This window comes from Gossypium arboreum, chromosome 12, assembly GCF_025698485.1.
Source record: "Gossypium arboreum isolate Shixiya-1 chromosome 12, ASM2569848v2, whole genome shotgun sequence".
Classification (NCBI taxonomy): Eukaryota; Viridiplantae; Streptophyta; class Magnoliopsida; order Malvales; family Malvaceae; genus Gossypium; species Gossypium arboreum.
The window spans coordinates 7,941,449-7,964,025 of NC_069081.1; the positions used below are offsets into that span (position 1 = coordinate 7,941,449).

A 22,577-nucleotide genomic window follows, 5' to 3' on the forward strand; every position below is an offset into this window, starting at 1 on the left:
CATTCTCGACCCAGTTTACCTAATTAATTCTTTTAAATCACCAAATTCACTAATTCAAAAATGCTTTTATATTCACATTTGACTCATAGGTATTAATTTATTAAATTTTCAACTCACCCATCGGATTTAGTGATCTCAAATCTCTATTCTCGATACCACTGAAAATTAGGCTGTTATAGGTTTGATGGTGACAATTTTTGACGATGGCAGAAAAAGATGCACTTCTTATTATTAACTTTGAATATTGCTTATGTTTTGGATACTACAAGACCTGAAGAAACTGAAAACGAATCTGTTGCTGCAACCCGAAAAAGAAAAAAATGGGACAATGCTGATTACATGTGCATGGGCCACATATTGAATGGTTTATTTGATGGTTTGTTCGACACCTACCAAAACGGGTTCACCGCTAAAGAAATATGAGACAAATTGGAGACAAGATACATGACCGAAGATGTTACAAGTAAGAAATTTCTTGTCAGTCGTTTTAATAATTATCAAATAGTTTATGGTCATTCTGTTATGAAATAATTCCGTGGTATTGAAAAGATGTTGAATCAATTCAAGCAATATGATATGAAAATGGATGAAATGATTGTTGTATCCTCCATAATAGACAAACTTCCTCCATCTTGGAAAGACTTTAAAAGAAGTCTAAAACATAAGAAAGAGGAAATATCTCTTGAGGCTTTGGAAAATCATCTTCGTATTGAAGAAGAATATCGAAAGCAAGATCAGAATCTAAATTCAGAAAATTCCAAGTGCATGTTATAGAGGAAGTACGGACTACTAAACCGTTCAAGAGAAAGTTCAAACGGACTGATAGAGCACCTAAGTTCAAAAAGAAACAAAAAGGCTCATGCTATCATTGTGGTAAGCCGGGACATTTCAAGAATGAATGTCGATTTTTAAAGAAGAAATCATCTTCTAAGGCTAATAATAACGAAAAGTTAGTTGCAATGATATCTGAAATTAATATGGCACAAGATGATAATACATGGTGGATTCATACCAAACATGTGTGCAAAGACAAAAGCATGTTCACAAAGTTCACACAATGTGAAAATGACAATGTCTTGTACATGGGAAATTCTTCCATCGTAGCAATCAAAGACAAAGGGTCTGTTGAACTACAATTCACTTTTGGAAAGGTTTTAACCTTAAATGATGTATATTATGTACCAGAAGTTAGAAAGAATTTAGTGTCTGAAAGTCAGTTGAATAAGTTTGGTTTCAAACTTGTTTTTGAGGCAGATAAGTTTATTTTGTCTAAGGGAGGAATTTTTGAAGGGAAAGAGTATATGTATGAGAGTATGTTCAAACTGAATATTATTAATAAGAATAAAAATGCTATTTCTGCTTATATGATTGAATTTTGTTGTTTATAGAATTATAGATTAGATAATTGGAATTATAGAAAATTGAATGGCATGTATAAATTAGATTTAATTCATGTTTTTAATAATAATATTGAAAAATGCAGTACATGTATGTTGTCTAAAATTACAAGAAACCTTTTTCTCAAGGTTAAAAGAAAAACAAAATTGCTTGATTTGATACATAGTGATTTATGTGACATGCATAATACTCCTACATTAGGTGGAAAGAAATATTTTGTTACTTTTATTGATGATTTTTTTAGATATTGTTATGTATATTTATTGCATTCAAAAGATGAAGCTCTTGATAAATTTAATGTTTATAAGTCTGAGATTGAACTTCAGTGTGAATCATTTATCAAGTGCTTAAGATCGGATAGAGGTGGAGAATACTATAATCCAAGTTATTTTGAATCCACAAGGATTGTCCATCAAGTTTCAGCCCCTTATACACCACAACAAAATGGTGTAGCTGAAAGGAAAAATAGAGTCTTGACTGCAATGGTAAATTCATTGTTATCATATTCAGGTCTTAGACAAGGTTTTTGGGGAGAAGCTATTTTAACAGCTTGTCATATATTGAATAGAGTTCCTAATAAGGAAACTAAAATAACCCTCTATGAACAAGGGAAGAAAAACAAACCAAACTTTAATTATTTGAAGGTCTGGAGTTGTAGAAATATTGTCAAAGTTCCAACACCTAAATGTAAAAAGTTAGGTGAAAGAGGAATTGAATGCATATTTATAGGATATTCACATAATAGCAAGGTATATAGGTTCATAGTAATTGAACCAAATGATTCAATTTCAATTAATATTGTTATTGAATCAAGAGATGCTATTTTTGATGAAAATAAATTTAATTCTATATCAAGACAATTACAGCCACAACAATTGATTCATTCTTCAAATGAGAATGAGATTCCATTGAAACAAATTGATAATAATGATGAATCTTATTAAGAATTAATAAGAAGTAAGAGAATTAAAAAGGTCAAAGATTTTGGACCAGATTTCATTATGTTTCTTGTAGAAGGAAAAGGTGAAAGTATATGCAATAAGATACCTTATTGTTATAATACAGAATCTGATCCTATTACATTTGAAGAGGCAATGAAATCTCAAGACTCTGCTTTTTGGAAAGAAGCAATAAATGATGAAATGGATTCAATAATGGGAAATCAAACTTGGATATTAGTTGATCTTCCTCCGGGTTACAAACCAATAGGTTGTAAATGGATCTTCAAAAAGAAAATGAAGGTCGATGGAACCATTAATAAGTTTAAAGCAAGGTTGGTAGCCAAAGGTTTTACACAAAAACAATGTATTGATTACTTTGATACATATGCTCCAATAGCAAGAATTGCTACAATTAGACTCTTAATATCACTTACCTCTATATATAATTTGGTTGTTCACCAAATGGATGTTAAAACTACATTTTAAATGGTGAATTGGAAGAGGAAGTGTACATGGAACAACTAGAAGGATTTGTTGTTCCAGGACAAGAGCATAAGGTATGTAAGCTTGTTAAATCTTTATATGGACTTAAACAAACACCAAAACAATGGCACCAAAAGTTTGACAATGTTATTTTAGCTAATGGCTATAAAATAAATGAATCTGATAAGTGCATATATAGCAAATTTGAAAATGGAAAAGGTTTCATAATTTGCTTATATGTAGATGACATGCTCACTTTTGGCATGGATTTGGAACAAATAGAAAACACAAAGAAATTCTTGTCAAACAACCTTGCTATGAAGGATGTGGGTGTGGAAGATATTATTCTTGGGCTTAAAATAACCCTAAATGAAAGCACTATAGCTTTATCACAACACATTACATTGAAAACGTGCTTAAAAAGTTTGATCTTTTCAACTGTATACCAGCATCTACACCCATAGATCCTCAAATAAAATTAGCATCTAATGCTAGTAGGAAAATTGATCAATTGAAATATGCAAGTCTAATTGATTGTCTTATGTACATAATGACTTGTACAAGACTAGATATTGCATATGCTGTTGGGAAATTGAGTAGGTACACAAGTAATCCAAGTAGTACATTGGCAAACTTTGAATAAAGTACTTATGTACTTAAATAAAACTACTAATTATGGATTGTATTATAATGGATATCCTCCAATTTTGGAAGGGTATTCGGATGCTATTTGGATTAGAAGTTTGGAAGATCATGCATCTACTAGTGGATGGATCTTCATTCTTGGTGGAGGAGCCATTTCTTGGGGGTTCTAAGAAACAAACATGTATTACTGATTCCACCATGACAACAGAATTTATTGTATTAGCAGCTACAACTAAAAAAGTAGAATGGTTAAGAAATTTACTTTATGATGTACCTTTATGGCCTAAGCCAATTTCACCTATTTCTATCCGTTGTGATAGTGATGCTACTCTAACAAAGGCATATAGCCAAGTATATAATGGAAAGTCTAGACACATTGGATTAAGACATAGTTATGTCCTACAAATAATCTCTCATGGAGTTATTACTATTAATTATGTGAGGTCAAGTGAAAATTTGACGAATCCTTTGACAAAAAGTCTTGCTAGAGATGAAATAAAAAAGACTTTAAAAGGGATGGGATTCAAGCCCACTAATTAGTGTCACCCATGATGGAAACTCGACTCAACGCTTGGTATAACATCAAGTCTTGAGTTCAATGATTCAAAGTACATCATTAGTATGTGACTGTTAGCACTATAAATAAATCCATCCTAAGATTAAAGTGCTAGGTACCCGTAATGATAAGGGAAGGATGAGTAATGTACTCTTAATGGACCCATAACATAAATATGTTAGAGTGTTATAATTATGGGAACACTCTTGATGGGATCTACCTATGTGACTGGAAGTGTGGCCGCTTCTAGGAGTTCAAGGGCTTGGCTCTGACAGCACTAATCAAAAGAGGACACAGACACATGGCCATAATAGTGTCTCTGGATACTATGCATCGACTGATGTTGAAATCATTGTGTGAGATGTGTTCGGTTAATCAAATGAAATAGTTGGTTCAAAGCTTAGTCTACCATGAAATTTCGATTAACTTTAACATGTTTTCACTAAGTGAAGGTTCAATTGTAAGATACATTCATTTATGCAAATTGATTTCCAAGAATATCAAAATCCAAAATATTTTGAAAATAGGGGAGATTGTTGGAACATTTTCAAATATTTATAGTGTTACAATAACTATAAATGAATGAGTGTAATTAATCAAAAGATTATATTATTTGATTTTTGAAAAGAATTATAACTATTTTAATAATATTATTTGAATAGTTATAATTAAATGAATAATTATGAATTTATTTTAAAGACATTATTATTCGAAAGACACTTATTGATAAAAGATGTCTTTATAAAGAGACATAAAATTCTTATAAATAGGAATGGGATTTTATTGGGAAATCATAGCAAAGAATTCTAATATTGTTTCTTTTCTTCCTTCATATTCTAATATTATTAGATTATTTTATAAAGTATTATTACAAAAATCCTTTATAGAAATTGAGTTCCTTGTCATAAATTGCTCAGTGTGTAGTGGGATATTCTCGTCAGTGCAAAACGCAAATAGTCATTGGCTTCATTGTATCCTTGAGGTTAATTTGCTTGAAACTCGTTTGCACACCGAAGATAGGTGGGGCGAAATAACCTTAAAAATAGAGGTTTGATACATGCCTTGGAGCCTTGTCCTATTTTTTCTTCTATTCGAGTTCTATTCGTGTGTTCGAGATTTTCCTTACCGGAGATTTGTATTAACAATTTATGGTGATCTAACTTTATAATTTAATCCTTGGACTAGATTAAATACTCAAATCAACTAAATTACTTATCATTGACTCAATTAATTTATAACATAACTCCATAAATATCTTTATTAATTATTACAGAGTTGGTTCATTAAAACGAAACGTGAAATCGTACATTTCGACACCACTATACCAAGTTGTTATAAACAACTGGGCACCAGTGATATGACTAAGAGCATCAAAATTTTACCCTGCAAGCATTGAAGGGATCACTAACTACTTGAGTCTACTTGAGCGTGCAACAAGAAGTTAGACTTTAAATTTGGCAAGTAGTCTTGAAAGTTTTGCACGGTATTACTTTTATATTTTTCCAAAGCCTCTTCATGACTCTTCACCAGATTAGCCATAGAAAGTTTTTTTTGTTCATCCATATTTTTCATGGCCACTTCTAAGATATTTTTACATATCTTTTTCAGAAAGGGTGAAATGTTCTTGTAGTCTCCTATTCTACTCAAATAATTTCTTGTTTTCTTTACCCAAGAGCTTATATAAATTGCGAGCCTTTTCTAGTGCCTCCACGATAAATTGATAAGCATTTTTAGTCTCTTTCTTCTTCGCTTTTGTTTCATCAGTACCCACAGCGAGCCCCATACTGACCATGCCAGCTTCAGCTAAGGCTAATTAGAGCGATAGTATAAGCTCTTGTAAGGAACATTTCCTTATACAATTGGACGATACATATAGCTAAATATGCTCTTTTGCTTCTTCGGGCATGGAGTTTTTCCATTATTTACTCACCTCAATAGGATTGTAAGGAAACTTTTGCATGCTGAGATGCTTGCACTACGGAAATAATGTTCCTGCCTTACCACTAGAAGCGATAAATTTCATAGAACCATCAAGAGGGCCATGATAAACAATTACCCCAAATATATCTTCAGTTGGTGGTCTTGGTGATGGGTAAAGATCAGTAGGAGAGCTAGGGGAAAATGAATCATAGTAGAAACTGTAGAAATAGGTACCATATCACCAGATCTTGCAGTGCGATCTTTTTTTTTCTTTCAGTGAAGCTCCCTTACAGGGATGCACTCGTCTTTGCTACTAAAAATGATATTGGCAGTCGCAGTAGCAATTTTCCTCTTTTTCTTACTTCTTGCACTTCTTTCTCTAGTGGAAGTGCTAGAGGGACCACCTCGCACACTTTGATTGAATAATCGCACATCTATAAATTCGTCGATCTCCCTAAATAAACTGGTGGATTCCTTTTAATTCTCTTCAGCAGCGCAAACTGTGTCTATATCACCAAGAAGTCTATTATCAGCACCAGTTCGCATCACTCTCTGGATCCCCTACAAGTTTAGAGAACTACATATGATACTTTAATTTACAAAAGCTATAAAAAATAATTCTTAAGTTCCTCTTTCTTCCCTAAGAGTATAAGCCCCAAATCATCAGTGGCTCCATGTGGCCACATGAACTGCGCAAGCAATACCCTCACGATGTTTGCACCATTACCAACATCAATAAGTCATCATCCATTAAGACTCAGATTTAAGAAGCAATGCTGCAACACATTTTTAATAGTTAACACTTCCTCCAAATCTAGTACATGACCCTTGCGAAGTCTGTAATATTGACTCCACCCTATTTCAGATATAATCTCTCATTTTTTCAGGCACATACTCTTATTAGGTATTGACATTTTAGTTGGAAAATCAACGATTTAGGCGAAGGCTCAATGACCAGTTTGAGATGATTGATTCTACATTTTTCTGAGGAGAGAAATAAAACAAACCCACTGAACCTCCTCGATTACACACGTTCAGTTGGCACTAATTCTGGAAAATAGAGATCAATGACACTTCCTCTTACCGATTGTATTCAATGAAATATGTCATTGCGACCCACCATGAAAAGCCAGATAACTATCTCGAAGCTATCCTGTATTCATCAAGAAGATGGTAGAAGAAAAGGGTGGAGTGGTGAATGGAAACCTGTTTCTATTATAGGCAATGGAAATAGGAAACTTCCATCAGTGGTGTTGCTTAATCAATTTGGGTAATTGAATTACCCGAGCAACCAAAACACGATTCATATATTCCTTTTTTGTGGTGCAAACATAAGCCCTTGCCTCCACCGTAGTACTTACTTCATGGTGTTATGAAAAGATACCCTGAATAACACGATCCCTTCCTCTCATCCTAACCATTTTGTTCTAATAAACCCAGAAAAAATACAAGAATGATGGGGAATTTAAGAAATTTACCTCTAAAATTGTCCTTCTTAACTGTGACTCATTCTCCAAATTTTAACTTCAAACAATTTAATTTTTAAGGTTCAGGTAACCTTCTTTTAAAGGGATTTTACACTTTAAGGATTCCTATATCCGAGAATAATGGCACAATCAACTATGCACAACTATATCACTCCTTAACACGTGGCGAAGTGTACGTGACAAGTTAAAGTACAAAGCGTAGTTAATAAGCTTCTCCTTATGTGACCTCTCATCTCGCGAAATCAAGTTCTAAGAAAAGTCACTTTATAACTTTTCTTCGAACTAGGTAAGGGACAAATTGTTATGATACTCACTATTATCGACCCGTTACCAACTCGCTACCTGATTACCCGATTGGATCCTGACCTATATTCTAAGGGGTTCGCATGTAAGGTGCTCGCACTTTTCTATAAGACTGTACAATATGGGTTCACACTACTATGTAGATGAACCCACATCTAGAAAACACGTATTAACCCTAGAGTAAGGTATGTGTGAGCGTGCATGAAAACTTACCTACAATATCACATTCATAAGCAATAATCATATTATATAAATACATAGTTTAACTTATCTGAAAGGCTAACACTAAAATACTCAACAAAAACTAATATAAAGCTAATTCATGATTTTCATGCTCTTTTTTCTTTTATGTGATTTAAATATTGTAATCGTGGCGAGTGAGGGGGACAGTATTCTTGGTTTGTTATAGACAACTGGAGTAGCGCCAATTATTCAACCCCTTTTTATCTTTTATAAATTCCATCCTATGTTTTTTAATTAAGACACATGAAAGCAATGACGTTATTTTAACTTTTTTGTTCCCGCTTTCATATCATTTCATATAAAATGCGCAATATTTATCACGAGCCTAATTATTTTATCAAAATTACTATAAATTAATCTTTTATATTAATTATTTTCTAATTATAATATCATTAAATTTTACTATTAGATTATCAATAATTTAAATAAAATATATTATATTCAAAAGATTTATTCATGATCCAATTCTACTCATAAAATGACTCAATGTTCCTCTAAAAATATTATATACCTTTGAACTATTATGTAGCTGAAACAAATATCGATTAATAATTTTTTTAATCATACAATAGTTTAAAATATATAAATTTTTGGATAATTGAATTTATGTATGAGTTAGATTAGTTTATAAGTAAATGAATTGAGAATGATATATTTTGTTCAAATTATCAATAACTTAAAGGTAAATTTTAATAGTATCATGATTCGAATAAATTTTTATATATAAAATTTAATTTAAAGAAATTTTAGTAAAAATAATTAAAATGAGGATGTAATATAAGGTTTGTAGTTGTTTGAATTTAATGATATTATAAAAGATTAATTTATAAAAAATAACTAATAAAAAGATTATTATAATATTAATAAAAGATTATTAGAAATGTGGGACACTGCGAGTGGTTGGACTTGTCTTTCACTCGCCCCAAAATCCAAACAAAATCTAGACATTCCTTCCACCACCTTTCTTTATTGTAAGTTGTTGGACCATCATATACAAATATTATAATGATTTTATATTAAAAAAATTATTCCCACGTTTTTTTTCAAATCATTTTAAAATATATAGAAATATCAACATTTTTAATTTTGGTGACACACGTCAATATTTAATTAGTTTTTTAAAATTAAAAATCATTAAAAATATTTTAAAAATATAAAATTTTAAAAAATATTTTTTTAATTTTAAAAATTAACTAAATATTGGTATGTCATCCACATGGCAATCCACATGTATGGGATGTCATCAAAGTTAACAAATATTAATTTTTCCATATATTTTGAGATGATTTGACAAAAAATACAAGTTTAAAGGCTAAAAAAGTCAAAAAGAAAAATAAATGAAGGGCTAGAATGACTTTTTTGTAAAGTTGGAGGGTCAAAAAAGTCATTATGCCTAAATTAATTAACATTTCAAGTATTTTAATGGTGGTCATTAACCATTTTTTTTTAAATTTAAGGTAAGGTGGCTATTGCTATTAATAAATTTACGTTTGGTTATTTAACTTTAATAAAATAATTGTTGAACTAGCTGTTAAAATTGTTGTTATATGGCCATCTATGTTTACACTGTTTGCACTAATCGAAAGCTCTCATTCTCTTTTTCTTATACATTTAATTTTTTAAATGAAATAACTTTGAGTGTTACGAATCTTTGATATTGATTGTTAGATTGACTTGGGTATAAGGTATGTTTTTCTATTCGTCGATAGATACTGATTCATCGTACCAGTCGTTTAATTGACGCTTGGAACTTACAAATCAGACTTTTTTATATATATAAAAAAAAAATATCCTAGTGACTTAAATAAAAACTTTTAAATAGTTCATTTTTTTACCTTTTTTACTCCAATATTCATGTGAGATTATATATTCCTATTTTTAAAATAAAAACTAGGGTGTATTGTAGTCAACATCGAACCAATAAGTGTATCATTTTGTTTTGATATTAATATGTATCAAGATGAGTATATTTCAATATATTATTATATAACTTAAATTAAATTAAATTGAATTTTTAATTTTAAAAATTAAATGATGATTAATTCATTTAATTATTTATTAAATAAGGATGTTTTAATTTTTAAATTAACATTTACTCTGCCCATTTTAATTTTAGTTGCATTTTAGTTCTAGTTTGGTTACTCAACTATTAATTCTATCGATTTAGTTACTCAACTTTTCGAAATTAAGTATTTTAATCACTCTTGCCATTAACTGAACAAAAAATTATGGCGAATAAAAAAAGTTGAAATTTTAAAAAATTGAGTGACTAAGTTGAAAAAAATTAATGGTTGGATGATAAAAATAGAACCCAATATATAGTTGAATGTAATTTTTCTTTTATGATTTTGTTTTCTATGATTGTGGTGTTTCATGAGATGCATAAACTTTCTTTTTATATTCTTTAGTTTATCTATAAGTTTGAAAGCCTCAAATTTAAGTATGATCATGTTTCCATTTATGATTATCTTCAATAATTGTGATACATTTATTTATTTTTATTGAAAAGCATGATTGGCTTTTTGTTTATTTACGTGTAGTAAATGAAGGTTAATAAATATATAGAAATTAAAATTATATATATATATATTAATTTTATTATAACCAGGATAAATGATTTTAATATTTTAATGAAAAATTGTAAACTCTGAAAACGAATACTAGTATAAAATATAAAGAAAATAGAAACTATAATTGTTTTTGATGTTATCTACCACGTAGCCGCGCTGACTTTTCGTCAATTATCTAATCAAAATCCTTGCATCAACCTAAATTAAATACATTTATCTGTCTATTAAAATATGAGTATGTGAAGATAAATTTCAACTTTTAAAATAATAAAAATAAGAAATTATTTATGTGCAGAATAAATTATAAAATGAAAATAATAGTTAATTAAGTCACAATTGATTGGTATGTACATTGTTATCAATGTAAAATGACTTGAATTTAAGTATATTGAAACGCATTAGATTATTAGTGAGAAATAATTTTCAAACAGCTGTAACGAAAATCATTTTGTGTTCATACCGACTTGTTATTAATATTATGTACTTAGAAGCAAATAACGTTGATTATGAATGTATATTATATGTAACAAACAAAATTTTAAAACACTTTATTTATTGCAATGTGCATATATCTGATTGATAGCTTTATTATATATAGATATGACTATGAATAGTTGAATCATATAAAATTTTGTACAAATTAAATATATTTATTTGTTGTTTTATGAATGAAAATATAGTAAAAGTCGTGGAAATTTTTATACTAGAAGTTAAATTGTTTGTTTCTTTTATTTAAAAATAGACTAATTATTCCATGTATATTAGATTAAAGAGCAAATTGATCCATTTGTTAAAAGTTTCATCTATTTCCACAGTTAAAAACTGGTCTTTGCACATTAAGATGAGGTATACGTGGCATGCCACATGTAACTATTTGATTATTCCATCAGCCACGTTAATTTTTAACAATAGAAATGGATGAAATTTTTAGCATAAACGATCAATTTGCTCTTTGATCTAACATATAGGAACTAATTTGACCATTTTTTAAGGGGCAAAATACAATCTAACTCCTAATATAGGAGCCTCTATAGTACTTTTACCATAAAATTATATATTTTGAAATTGAAACCTTTACATTTAGTATCACCGGAAGCTATGCTACAACAACACTAAATTTACTTTCAAATAAATGCAAAGGCCTTGAAGAACTTTAACTTGATTATGTATTTGTTAATAACCTGGATGGATTAACAAAGCAATAATAGAAAAAGCAATGCATCACTTGTAGCACTTATACAATTAAGAATAATATATGATTGGATGAGTAACAAAATAATCAAATTGGAAAAAAAGATTCACCAATCTTGCACAATTTTTTTTGTGAACATAAATCCAATTTTAGGTAATGACTAATTTCATGTATATATAGTTCAAAAATTGTAATTGATAGATGGAAGACAATTGACTAGAATTTAATGCCATTTACCTAATAAAATATAACAGCTAATTTAGATAGAATTACTCATAAATAGAACCAAACTACTATTTTTTATGTTGTAATATAAACTTTAGTATTTTATACTTAATTTTTTGGGTAAATTACATCAACAGTTACTTAACTTTGATGTAGTTAACAAAACAATCACTCTGGTTTCAATTCGGTCACTCAACTTTTGAAAAATAACAAAACAGTCCTTTTAACCATTTTCCATTACAGATGTAACGAAAAAGTGACATGGCATTTAACGGAGGATTAGCTGTAATTTAAACAACCTCATAGCCTTATTGGGTAGCAAAAAAGAAGAAATGAAGAAGAAGAAGAAGAAGAAGAAGAAGAAATGGACATACCCTAGCTACAACCGTTTTGTTCCTCCAAGGTGGAGCCACCACTCAGTTCGCTGCTATCTATTGAATCTCTGTCCCTTTTTTTCTTCTCTTCTCCTCTCTTTTTCTTTTTTTTTTCTTAACTCTAGTCACTATCGTTCATGGCCTTCTCTGGCCAATCGTTATCACCAAATGGCTCCCCTTTGCCTCTTCTTAAATCTCACTTTATATTTCTGAATAGGCCTTCAAAATCCCAAGATTAAGACCTTAAAGCTTCGAACAAGGCTTCAACAGATCTTCACCGTCCACCGTCTAATCACCACCATATTTCGACCACAGCTTTTCTTTGACCAACCATGACTCTTGACCACTCGGATCATCGAATTGGTGACTTTTGATCTCTTCTTTTTTTATTTTTTTTTATTTCTCTCTTTTGATGCAGGCCAATTTGGGATTCTTGTTCTTTTTTTACTGTTTTGATTTTGGATGCTTGCTATTTTCTATTTTTGTTTCAACTGATTTTTGTTGTTTTGTCGTAGATTTTGATTTGAAGCTTCAGAACATTGCCACAAGCAGGAGTTTTGACCAAACCGATGTCGATGAACAGGCTGTGATAGGATCCCCCTTGATGTTAGCCCAAGAGTCGTTTTGATGCCAGCCTCAATATTTTTACCATCGATTTTCAATTTCACTACCATGGAAAAAATCAAGCTTGATGGTAGCTAAGAGCTTTTCTAGGTTCCATCTGCCAAAATTTTGTTCCCATTCTGGGGCCTAATTTTAGGTAAATTTTGGGTAAATTCAATGTCAATTTGCTATGTCAGCTAATTGGGTTTCCAACGTGACAAGTTAATTGGCCACATCAACTAGTTAACTTGCTACATCAGTGGTCCTATTAAGACAGTAACAGAAATATTTATAGACTCGGTCTACGAAAATAGGGTTCTAAAATCGTATTTTTTCATACACTGAAAATTGGGCCATTACAGTTCTCCCCCTTATGAAATTTCGTCCTCGAAATTTACTTGAGAATAGATAAGGGTACTGAGATCTTATAGCTTCTTCCAGTTCCCAAGTAGCCTCTTCTACACCATGACAATGCCACAAAATTTTCACCAACGCCAAGCATTTATTTCTCAATTCTTTCATTGCTTGAGCTAATATTTTTACATGTTCCTCGCCATAAAACAAATTACATTGTAACTATATGTCATGGGGAGTTAAAACATGAAAGGGGTCAAATTTGTATCTTCCTAACATCAACACATGAAAAACATTATGGATCTTGTCCAATTCCAGAGGTAGAGCTAATTAATATGCTACAGGCCCAATTCTTTCGAGAACTTCAAATAGTCCAATGAACCTCGGATTGAGCTTCCTTTTTCTGCCAAATCACAAAACTTTCTTCCAAGGTAAAACTTTCAGAAAGACCTTATCGCCAAATTGAAACTTGATATCCTTTATTTTCAGGTCGGGATAAAATTTCTTTATATTAAGTGCAACTTTTAAAGAATCTCAAATAGTTCTAACTTTATTTTTCGTTTCTTGCATTAAGTCTGTCCTTGCTATTTTTCCTTCGCTCAAGTCTACCAGCACAGAGGAGTTCGGCAACTACGACCATATAAAGCTCCGTAAGGTACCTTTTTAATGCTAGATTGGCAACTATCGTTGTAGGCAAATTCGACCGACGATAATAATTTTTTCCCAACTTCCCTCAAATTCATTTATACAACAACACAACATATCTTCAAGTCGCTTGGATTGACCATCGGTCTGAGGGTGACAAGTTGTACTGAAATTCAACTTAGTACCCAAAGCTTCATGCAACTTAACCCAAAATCTGGAGGTAAACCTCATATCTCAATCCAAGATGATAGATAATAGCACACAATGCAATCTCACAATTTATGAAATGTACAATTCAACCAATTTTTTCAATTAATTATTAACTCTCACTAGGATAAAATGAGTGGACTTCGTCAACTTGTCAACAATCACCCAAATTAAATCTTTCTTTTTTGACAATAACGACAATCCTGTTACAAAGTCCATGGTGACTCGCTCCCACTTCCATTCAAGAATCATTATATGTTGCAATAATCCTAACGAAACTTGATGTTCTGCCTTAATTTGCTGACATACTAAACACTTAGCTACGTATTCGGTTATCTCATTTTTAATGCATGCCCACCAATACAATGGTTTCAAATCATTATACATTTTGATGTTACCCGAAATATATTGCATAGGTACTGCTTTGAGCCTCATGGAGAATGTCTCGCTTCAACTCCGAATCATTCAGCACATACAACCTATCATGAAAGTATAAACTCCTTTCATCACTTATACTAAATTCATTGGTTTGCTCATTTTCAATCAGCTTCTACTTAGCTTCCAGGTTGCTCTCACTTTTTTGCAATTCCCAAATCTTGTAAAGAAATATGAGTTTAGATCTCAACTCAGCTAAAATAGAGTCATATCGCTCTAAAATCAAATGTGCATTCATCGCTTTCAAAGTGAACAGGGACTTTTGACTTAAAGCGTCAGCCACAATATTAACCTTTCTCGGGTGGTAGTCGATGATTAAATCATAATATTTAAGTAATTCAAGCCACTTGTGTTGTCTCAATTTCACATCAGCAAATACTTCAAACTCTTGTGATCGGTAACGACGTGACATTTTGTCTCCATATAGGTAGTGCATATTAGGAAATGTGCCCATATTGTAATAAGCATGTAATTATTTTCTATGTATCTGAACGATGAATAAATAAATAAAGTTAATTTCACATTTCACTATTATGTCTTTTGTGTTTCTCTCTTTCATGTTTTGCAAACATAGCAAAATTGTGGTAAGCAAATATTAGCTTATAGATTGCCTAAATTCAAACTAATGGTTAGTGGCAATGTAAGAACATTTACATTGCGAGAAAGACAACTTAGTTCATTAGATTCTCTAAACAAATATGTAATCCCGTAAAAAAAAATTAAAGTGAGCATTTGATTTAAACACTTAGAAGGATTATTATGTTGTCTATAATTCCAATTATGGAGATGGCTAGTCTTGGCTATCGGAGTATTGACTCCGCGAGTAAAGATATAGATGTATTCATTGGAATAATGATACATTAGACTAGACCCAAGATGAATTGATTGTGAATCTATTTGTGAATTGATTCACTTGTGACATTCATGGTGTGATTTACCTAAATCTTGAGTTAGCCACTGACCATGGGTATGTAATTCCTTTGATATAAGTGGAGGCTTATGCTGTAAAGATAATCAAGTCCATAACCGATATTTTGGGTACATGACTTGTGTATGGCATGACTTTACTAGTAACAATAGAATTCATAAATAAAAGCGATATATTAGTTGACACATATGACAAATAAAAACATATACTTCACAAACTATGTATTTATTGATAAATGTTGTTTACCTTGTCACCAACAGAAATATGTATGTGTTGGTCACTCTGGGATGTAGAAACGGTATTCACCACCAGGCCCAGGATTGCAGTAGTAGGCAACTACCAATCGACATCTTATTCTATTGCGTTGCTCGACAAAGCTCCCGATATAACATAGACGACACGGTAGATCCTCAACTTAGTTTTGTATAGTCACTGAAGTTCACTAAATGTAGAAGCCGGCTTACGTGCACCAAATTTCTAGATTTATCAGGCATTAAAATGCCCGTGATTAACCTCATGATGAATGCTCGGACGTATTGTTGTATGACCTCCTTCATTGCGTGGTCGGGAAGCTTATTGAAATTTCTCTCCAACTAATTGATTGATATCCAACCACCTTCGTATCTGTTCAGAACCTTCCCCAACATTCCCATGTAGAGGTCCACTCTCTCTCGAACCACCGTTGATCCTGTGATGATTGACTCATCCACCGGTAGACCGAGCTGTGATGATACATTTTAAGTGTGATTGTATACTCACTACATGGAAGGTGGAAAGTGTGTGTTTCAAGCCTCCATCTTTCCACCAACGCGCTGATTAATGTAGGATTGAGTTTGCAACCCCCTTGCATGCGAGACACATGCAAGAATCCAACCTCTTGCAGGTACCCACAAATTTCAGGGATCGGAGGCTCCCTCTTATTATGTATAAACGCCTCCAACAGAATATCGTCCGCCTATTTGTAACATAAAAAATATTTAGATTTATCAAAAAAAATGAACATAATTAAAAAACGAAATTTTAAATTTTGTCTTACCGTTGTTAATTCGGCAGCAGAAATATGGTTGTTGTTGAAGCGGATTAGAGAGGCATCTATTTTTGAGAAATTGATCCGAACAAATAAAATACGATATAATTAAAAATAATAATATTTTAAAATGAAAATATAAATAAATGTCGAATAAAAAGCTTAAGAGAGTTGAGAGAGTTTGAGAGAAGGATGTGAATGAAAAAAATGGAATTTGGGGGCATTTATAGGTTAAAAAAAATACAGTTGGGGGATTTTAATTTTTTTTTACTGTTTAGTGTGGCAACGGTCAAAAGTCGTTGCATTTTACCATTGATGGAAAGCATGTCCAGCTGGACAAGCTTTCCTGCCATCTGTACGAAAAGCACGCCGAATTAGACACGTCTTCACTTTCTCACTTTTAAAAACAACTTATTTCCCTAATTAAATTTTAAAATGCCCCAAAAGGCCAAATGAAAAAGAATTCGGCTTATTCTTCTAATTTAGCCTGCATTTTTAATGAATGGCAAATAAACAATTTAATTTAAATAATAATATAACTATATGATATGTTTAATTTGTATATAATTTCTTGTTAGACTTATTTAAGATTATTATTTTTATCTATACATATTTGGTTTTAAGGAATTGAAGAGAATTTTAATAATAAAATAAGATAGATTAGTATTTTTTGTTATAATGATAATAACTTAGTTAATAAAATTTATGATATCTTTTATTTTAGAAAAATTAATAATGATTATATATGAATTAAATTTGTTGAACTATGCCCTTTTTAGTAATGATTAAAAGATGTAATCTATATTAATATGAAAAATATAATAATAATTATTATATAAATTTATTTAAATAAGTCAATGTTTATATAAAATTGAATTTAAATATTTTATAAGGTCGGTTTTAAAACAATGGCTAAAAAAAATTAGCTAATCAATTTTGAATGCAATATTAATTTAATTTATGCTGTAACATGTAAATAAGATATTAGTTGTAATGAAATTTACTAAGAAAATGTAAATAAATTTTTATACAAATTCTTAAAATAAGCAAAATAATAATAAATTTTCCTTTTTCTAATTCATTTCTGTTGTTCAATTTTTAAAATAATATTTTAACTTTTTACAAAAAGCAACAACCTAAGGAAACCGATGTGATAGTTTGAAAATATTGCTTGAGCTCTTAAACAACCAATTCTAATTCTGATGCCAAACTCTCTATTTATAGGCTAAGAAAAGGGTGCACTTAATTCAATATTTCTACTATTAAATCGGTTTCAAAGGAATTAATCGTGACATTTTTTATACTTCAATATAATTGATTTTCTATAATTCCCAAGCTTTATCTCCTTTGAATTTTTGTTATATATCAAGGTAATGTTACTTCCATGTTTCTTATAATTGGTAACCTTGAAAATATGCATAATCATTTAATATATTTGTGCCCCCTTGGCAAGTAATTATTATTTTTAAATGGTTACCTAATTGAAATTTAAAAATGGTGTTGTTCAATTGGAATCAAGGAGTTATGCGCGATGAGAATCGAGATTGGGTCGTTGGATATAATTGATTTATAGGGAAATGTTAGATTTTTTACGCAAAATTTTGGGGCATTTTAGATGGTCTAAAACTCATCCAACAAAGAGGCCATGACAGGGTGATAATCCAATCGAATAGCTTGGAGGTTGTTAAAGCCATACATAGAAGTGTTTGAAAGACTTCAAATTTTGGGATGATCAAAAGAATACACTATATACATCCTCAGGAAACATAATCAAAGTGCGAATTATTTAATCAAATTGACTTTTACAAAAAAAAAAAAAAGGATTTTGAGACCTCTCCAAAACAAGCAGTAGAATTTCTTGAAATAAACTAGGAAAAAGTATTTATATCCCTCAATCTTTTTCCATGTAATTTAGGATAATAATATTTTTATTCACCGAAAAACATCCCATATTCTATACATTCATTAAAAAGAATGCAAGTTAAAAAGTAAATTAGAAATTCAAGAATATTGTATTCAACGTTTATATAATTACATGTGAATGTCTCATTGAAAAGTAATTAACAACTGTCAAAATGTAATTGATAACAGAGTTAGGAACTAATTGTTTTCAAAATTATGTTAAAATTTTTAACACAATTAGAATTACTAATAGTTTCTCCTCAACCCATAAATAAGAAAATAACGCATTTTAACGCATTCGAAACCACATTCTCTTAAATTGACAACACAATTTTATATATATTATATATATATAAGAACACGTAACAACATAACATATTCTTACTAAAGTTAGAATAAAAACATAACATATTATAATAAATAAATAAAAACCCATCAATTAAATTTCTTTTTTTCTTTTATTTCCCATTTATTCTCATTATCAACTCTATAAATCCTTATTGTAAACACAGCTGAAAAGATATATAAAAAAAGAAGCTAGTGAAAAAACATAACAACTTGGTACGATGAACCCCACTTATGAAACAAGGATTTTGGGTCACTCATTCCCCATCTTCTAGTACTCCATGCCCATTTGCTTGTTGCAAAAATCTCTTTTTCTTTTTTTTTTCCATCACATGATTTCTTGGCTCAATCATTTCTCCATTGCTAGCACCACAAAGGAAAGGACTTCAAATGAAATTTACAGAACAAGAAATGAAATTTACAGAACAAGATGGTAAACCAAATTAAACACCCTTCACAAGCAACTAAATTTCAGTCATGGGCAGTCAAGTACTTGATGAGGCTTTAGTCAAAGACTTGAACGTCACAGATGGAGCGAACATAAATGTACCAGCCTCAACTTGGAACGTGTCATAACGAAGGAAAAGCTCTACCAACAACACTCTACACAACAACACCACCAGATTTTTCCCGGCACAAGCCTTGTTATCCGCCGTGGAATCCTCCGTCTCACGCTCATTCGACCAATATACATACTTCAAAAGTTTCTCTCCTTCTTCCCCAACAAATCTATCAGCCACAAACTCCTCAGGGTTCACAAAAATCTTAGGATCTTTAGTTGCAAATGGCTGATACCCAAATATCATCTCGCCTTTCTTTATCTCAAAGGCTACATCGTGGCTTTCAACTACCAAATCAACCTTAGCTTTACCGTATTGGAATGGAACTGGCGGATCGATCCTTAGGTATTCATAGACCACCGATTTGGCCAAAACCATCTTGTTCAAAGCAGATAAAGTGACCCCACCTTCAGCCTTGATGACGGCCCTGATTTCATCAGCTAGTCTCTGGTGTAACGTTTGTCCGGCTAATGCAACCCACTTGATCAACCCTGGGAATAGGACTTTCATGCCACCATAAGCATTAAAGCCGGCAAGGAAAATCAGGTTATGGCAAGCTTCGTCTCTTTCAATCCCAAATTCATTTTGAGCTTCATCCAACACCGAGCTTCCGAACTCATAAAACACATCGTACAACTTTTTGTAATCAGATTTAACGAGAAAAAATGGGAAACTAAATGTACGTAACAAAATATCTTCGAAATAACCTAGAATTTTGGGTGATAACCCTAGTGATCCAAGTGGTGCAAGCTGAAACAACAACCATTTGTCAACAAGTTTTGGTCCTTGAGAACCTATCTTTGTTTCACTAGGGTTTTTGTTACAGAACAGGCGAAAAACGTAGTTGAATGACATGGTATCGCTCAGGGTGTTAAAATAAGCTTCTTTTTTGGTAGAAATCTGAGCTTCAAGCTCGTTAAAAAGCTCTGACAAGTCTATTTGGAAGAATGGTATGAACTTATGATGACGGGCTGCGAGAGTAGATAAAAAGAAGGACTTTAAAGATGTATGCTTTGGCTCGGAAGGATCGAGGTAGGCACATACACGATGGCCACCGGTGTAGGCCAGGGAAGGCAAGAAAGTACCGTCAAGAACATCACGTTTTTCGACTTTCGAAGCGTCGAAAAGGACAGAGAAGGAGATAGCATCGAGAAGACAAATAACGTAAGAGCAAGAGGCAATTGGAGGTCCGGGAGGCATATTAGTTTTGAAGACCGTGGATTGGTATTTTTGGATTCGATTCGCAAAGAACTTGTCCCTGCCTTCATTGTAAAAGTATGCTAATCGATCTCGAATTGGACCAAAGAAATGAGGGCCATAGTCACCGGGAATTGGTTTCACCGGCAGCTTTGTCGACGGCAGTGAAGAAGAAGAAGAAGAAGACATTGTTTATGGGCTTAAACGAGGCATATAAATAATTTGGAGAACTACGCCTATGATAGCATATATAGAAGTTGGAAAATGATTTACAGGTTCCAGAAATCTAAAGCTATGAAGTGTGAATGGTACTAATGAATAAAAGTACCCTACCCATTGTTTATGCATGCTCGAGAACGACAGCATTTGTATTTTGCCATGGATTATTTATTTGGATTACCCAAATTATTCAACCGCTTTAACTTTTATAAATTCAACACATTTAATTAATAATTGAAAGCAATTATATTATTTTAACTTTTGGTTATTTAAGGTAAAAATCACAATCTAAACATAAAAAATAATAAAGAAATTCTTCAAACAAAATCAAGATATTAACAAATGTCTATATATCAATTTTTCAAAATTACTTACAAAATAAAAAATTATATTACCAATATACTAACTCTAAAAATATTTATAATTATTCATTTACTGACTCTAAGAATATCGTTATAAATTTTATTGATAGCAGCTGGGATAATCCAAATGAAGCACTTCGGCCTTTATGACTCATTCAATTTACTTCTTTTAAAATAATTTTTAAATTTTGACACTTAATAATTTATATTTTTATTTGAGATTACTTACATCGACTCTATCGATTTTAATATTTAAAAAAAAAGCTAACAGTGACGGGTATAATTTATATTTTTATCAAGACATGTGCATTTTTATTTAATGTAATTTTCAGCATCACACAAAAGTATAGTTTTTTAATGAATGAAAGTTGGTTTTATGATTCATAAAAATCAAGATATTGTTTGATTTTACAAAATATTTTTATTTTTATTTTTATAAAATAATTTCCTTTTTAAATTATTAAAATTTAAAATCACTCGATAAATAGAAATAAAATGTGTTTTAATAATGAAAATATAAAAACATGTTTGATAGTTATTTTTTATAATAGAAACTTGAGAAATAAAATAACAAATTTACATTTGTATGAATTTGATTATTATTCATACTTAAGAATTCAGTACGATTCTTTGACATCATTAAATTTGCCGGCGTGATTTATTGAAACTAAAAAGTAAACAAAAAATCATTGTAATGGACTTTAAATTTAATCAAGAATTTTAACAATGTTAATAATTTTAAAAGTTTACATTAATATTTTAATCGAATAAAGATTTACACTAACCAATGATGTTAAAATAGTTGAAATACCAAATTATGTAAAAAATTAAAGTATAAAGCCAAATATATATATAGGGACTAAAATTGAAAATTTATTATTATATAATCTCAAAAAAATGTAAAAGGCTATGTATTTTGGACACGCATGCATCAAGATTTTAATTATTGGGTATTTTTTATGTCCATTTTACAATCCATGTTTGGGGTTTGTGGCAGGCTGTCCCAATAATGTTGTCTTCAAGGTTTAAATTTGCGCTCTCCCTTAAGAATGCAATGTATCTTATCACTAGATTCAACACTTGTTGGTCGCCCAATTCTAAAAATTCTCAAAAATTTTAAAGTGAAATGGTCTACCAAGTTTCTCAATCAAGAAAACAAATATCTAATACCTAAATTGATTAATTTAATCTCTTAATTTCTATTCCAATTTTTTCTCAAAAAATTTAAAATTGACATTAAAGATTATCCCTTTTAAACTCTAAGACATTTCAAAAAAAAAACTAATTGTAAGATGAAAAGAAGAAAAAAAAAGAAAATATTAGGTGGTGTTGTTTTTATTTTAATGAGGTAAGTTAAATATAAAATCTAGAGCTTAAAATAATTTATTTTGATCTAATGGCTAAAGTTATTTTGATTCTCATGGTTCTCAATTTAAAAATTCTCACTATAATTATC

At 30.8% G+C, this 22,577-nt stretch overlaps 1 protein-coding gene and 1 pseudogene across 1 annotated transcript; both read right to left on the bottom strand.

The window, feature by feature from the left end:
- LOC108477630 (allene oxide synthase-like) overlaps positions 1-16,889 on the bottom strand; it is a 37,052-nt pseudogene extending 20,163 nt beyond the window's left edge.
- Positions 16,890-18,873: 1,984 nt separating this feature from the next.
- On the bottom strand, positions 18,874-20,895 carry LOC108478504 (allene oxide synthase 3-like). Its single transcript, XM_017780963.2, has one exon. It carries the CDS (start codon positions 20,727-20,729, stop codon positions 19,269-19,271), a length of 1,461 nt encoding a protein of 486 aa, XP_017636452.1. The 5' UTR covers positions 20,730-20,895; the 3' UTR covers positions 18,874-19,268.
- Positions 20,896-22,577: the final 1,682 nt, after the last annotated feature.

Bases quoted from the DNA above. Each gene is read 5' to 3' on its own strand.
- LOC108478504 (XM_017780963.2), bottom strand. From the start codon at position 20,729: ATGTCTTCTTCTTCTTCTTCTTCACTGCCGTCGACAAAGCTGCCGGTG.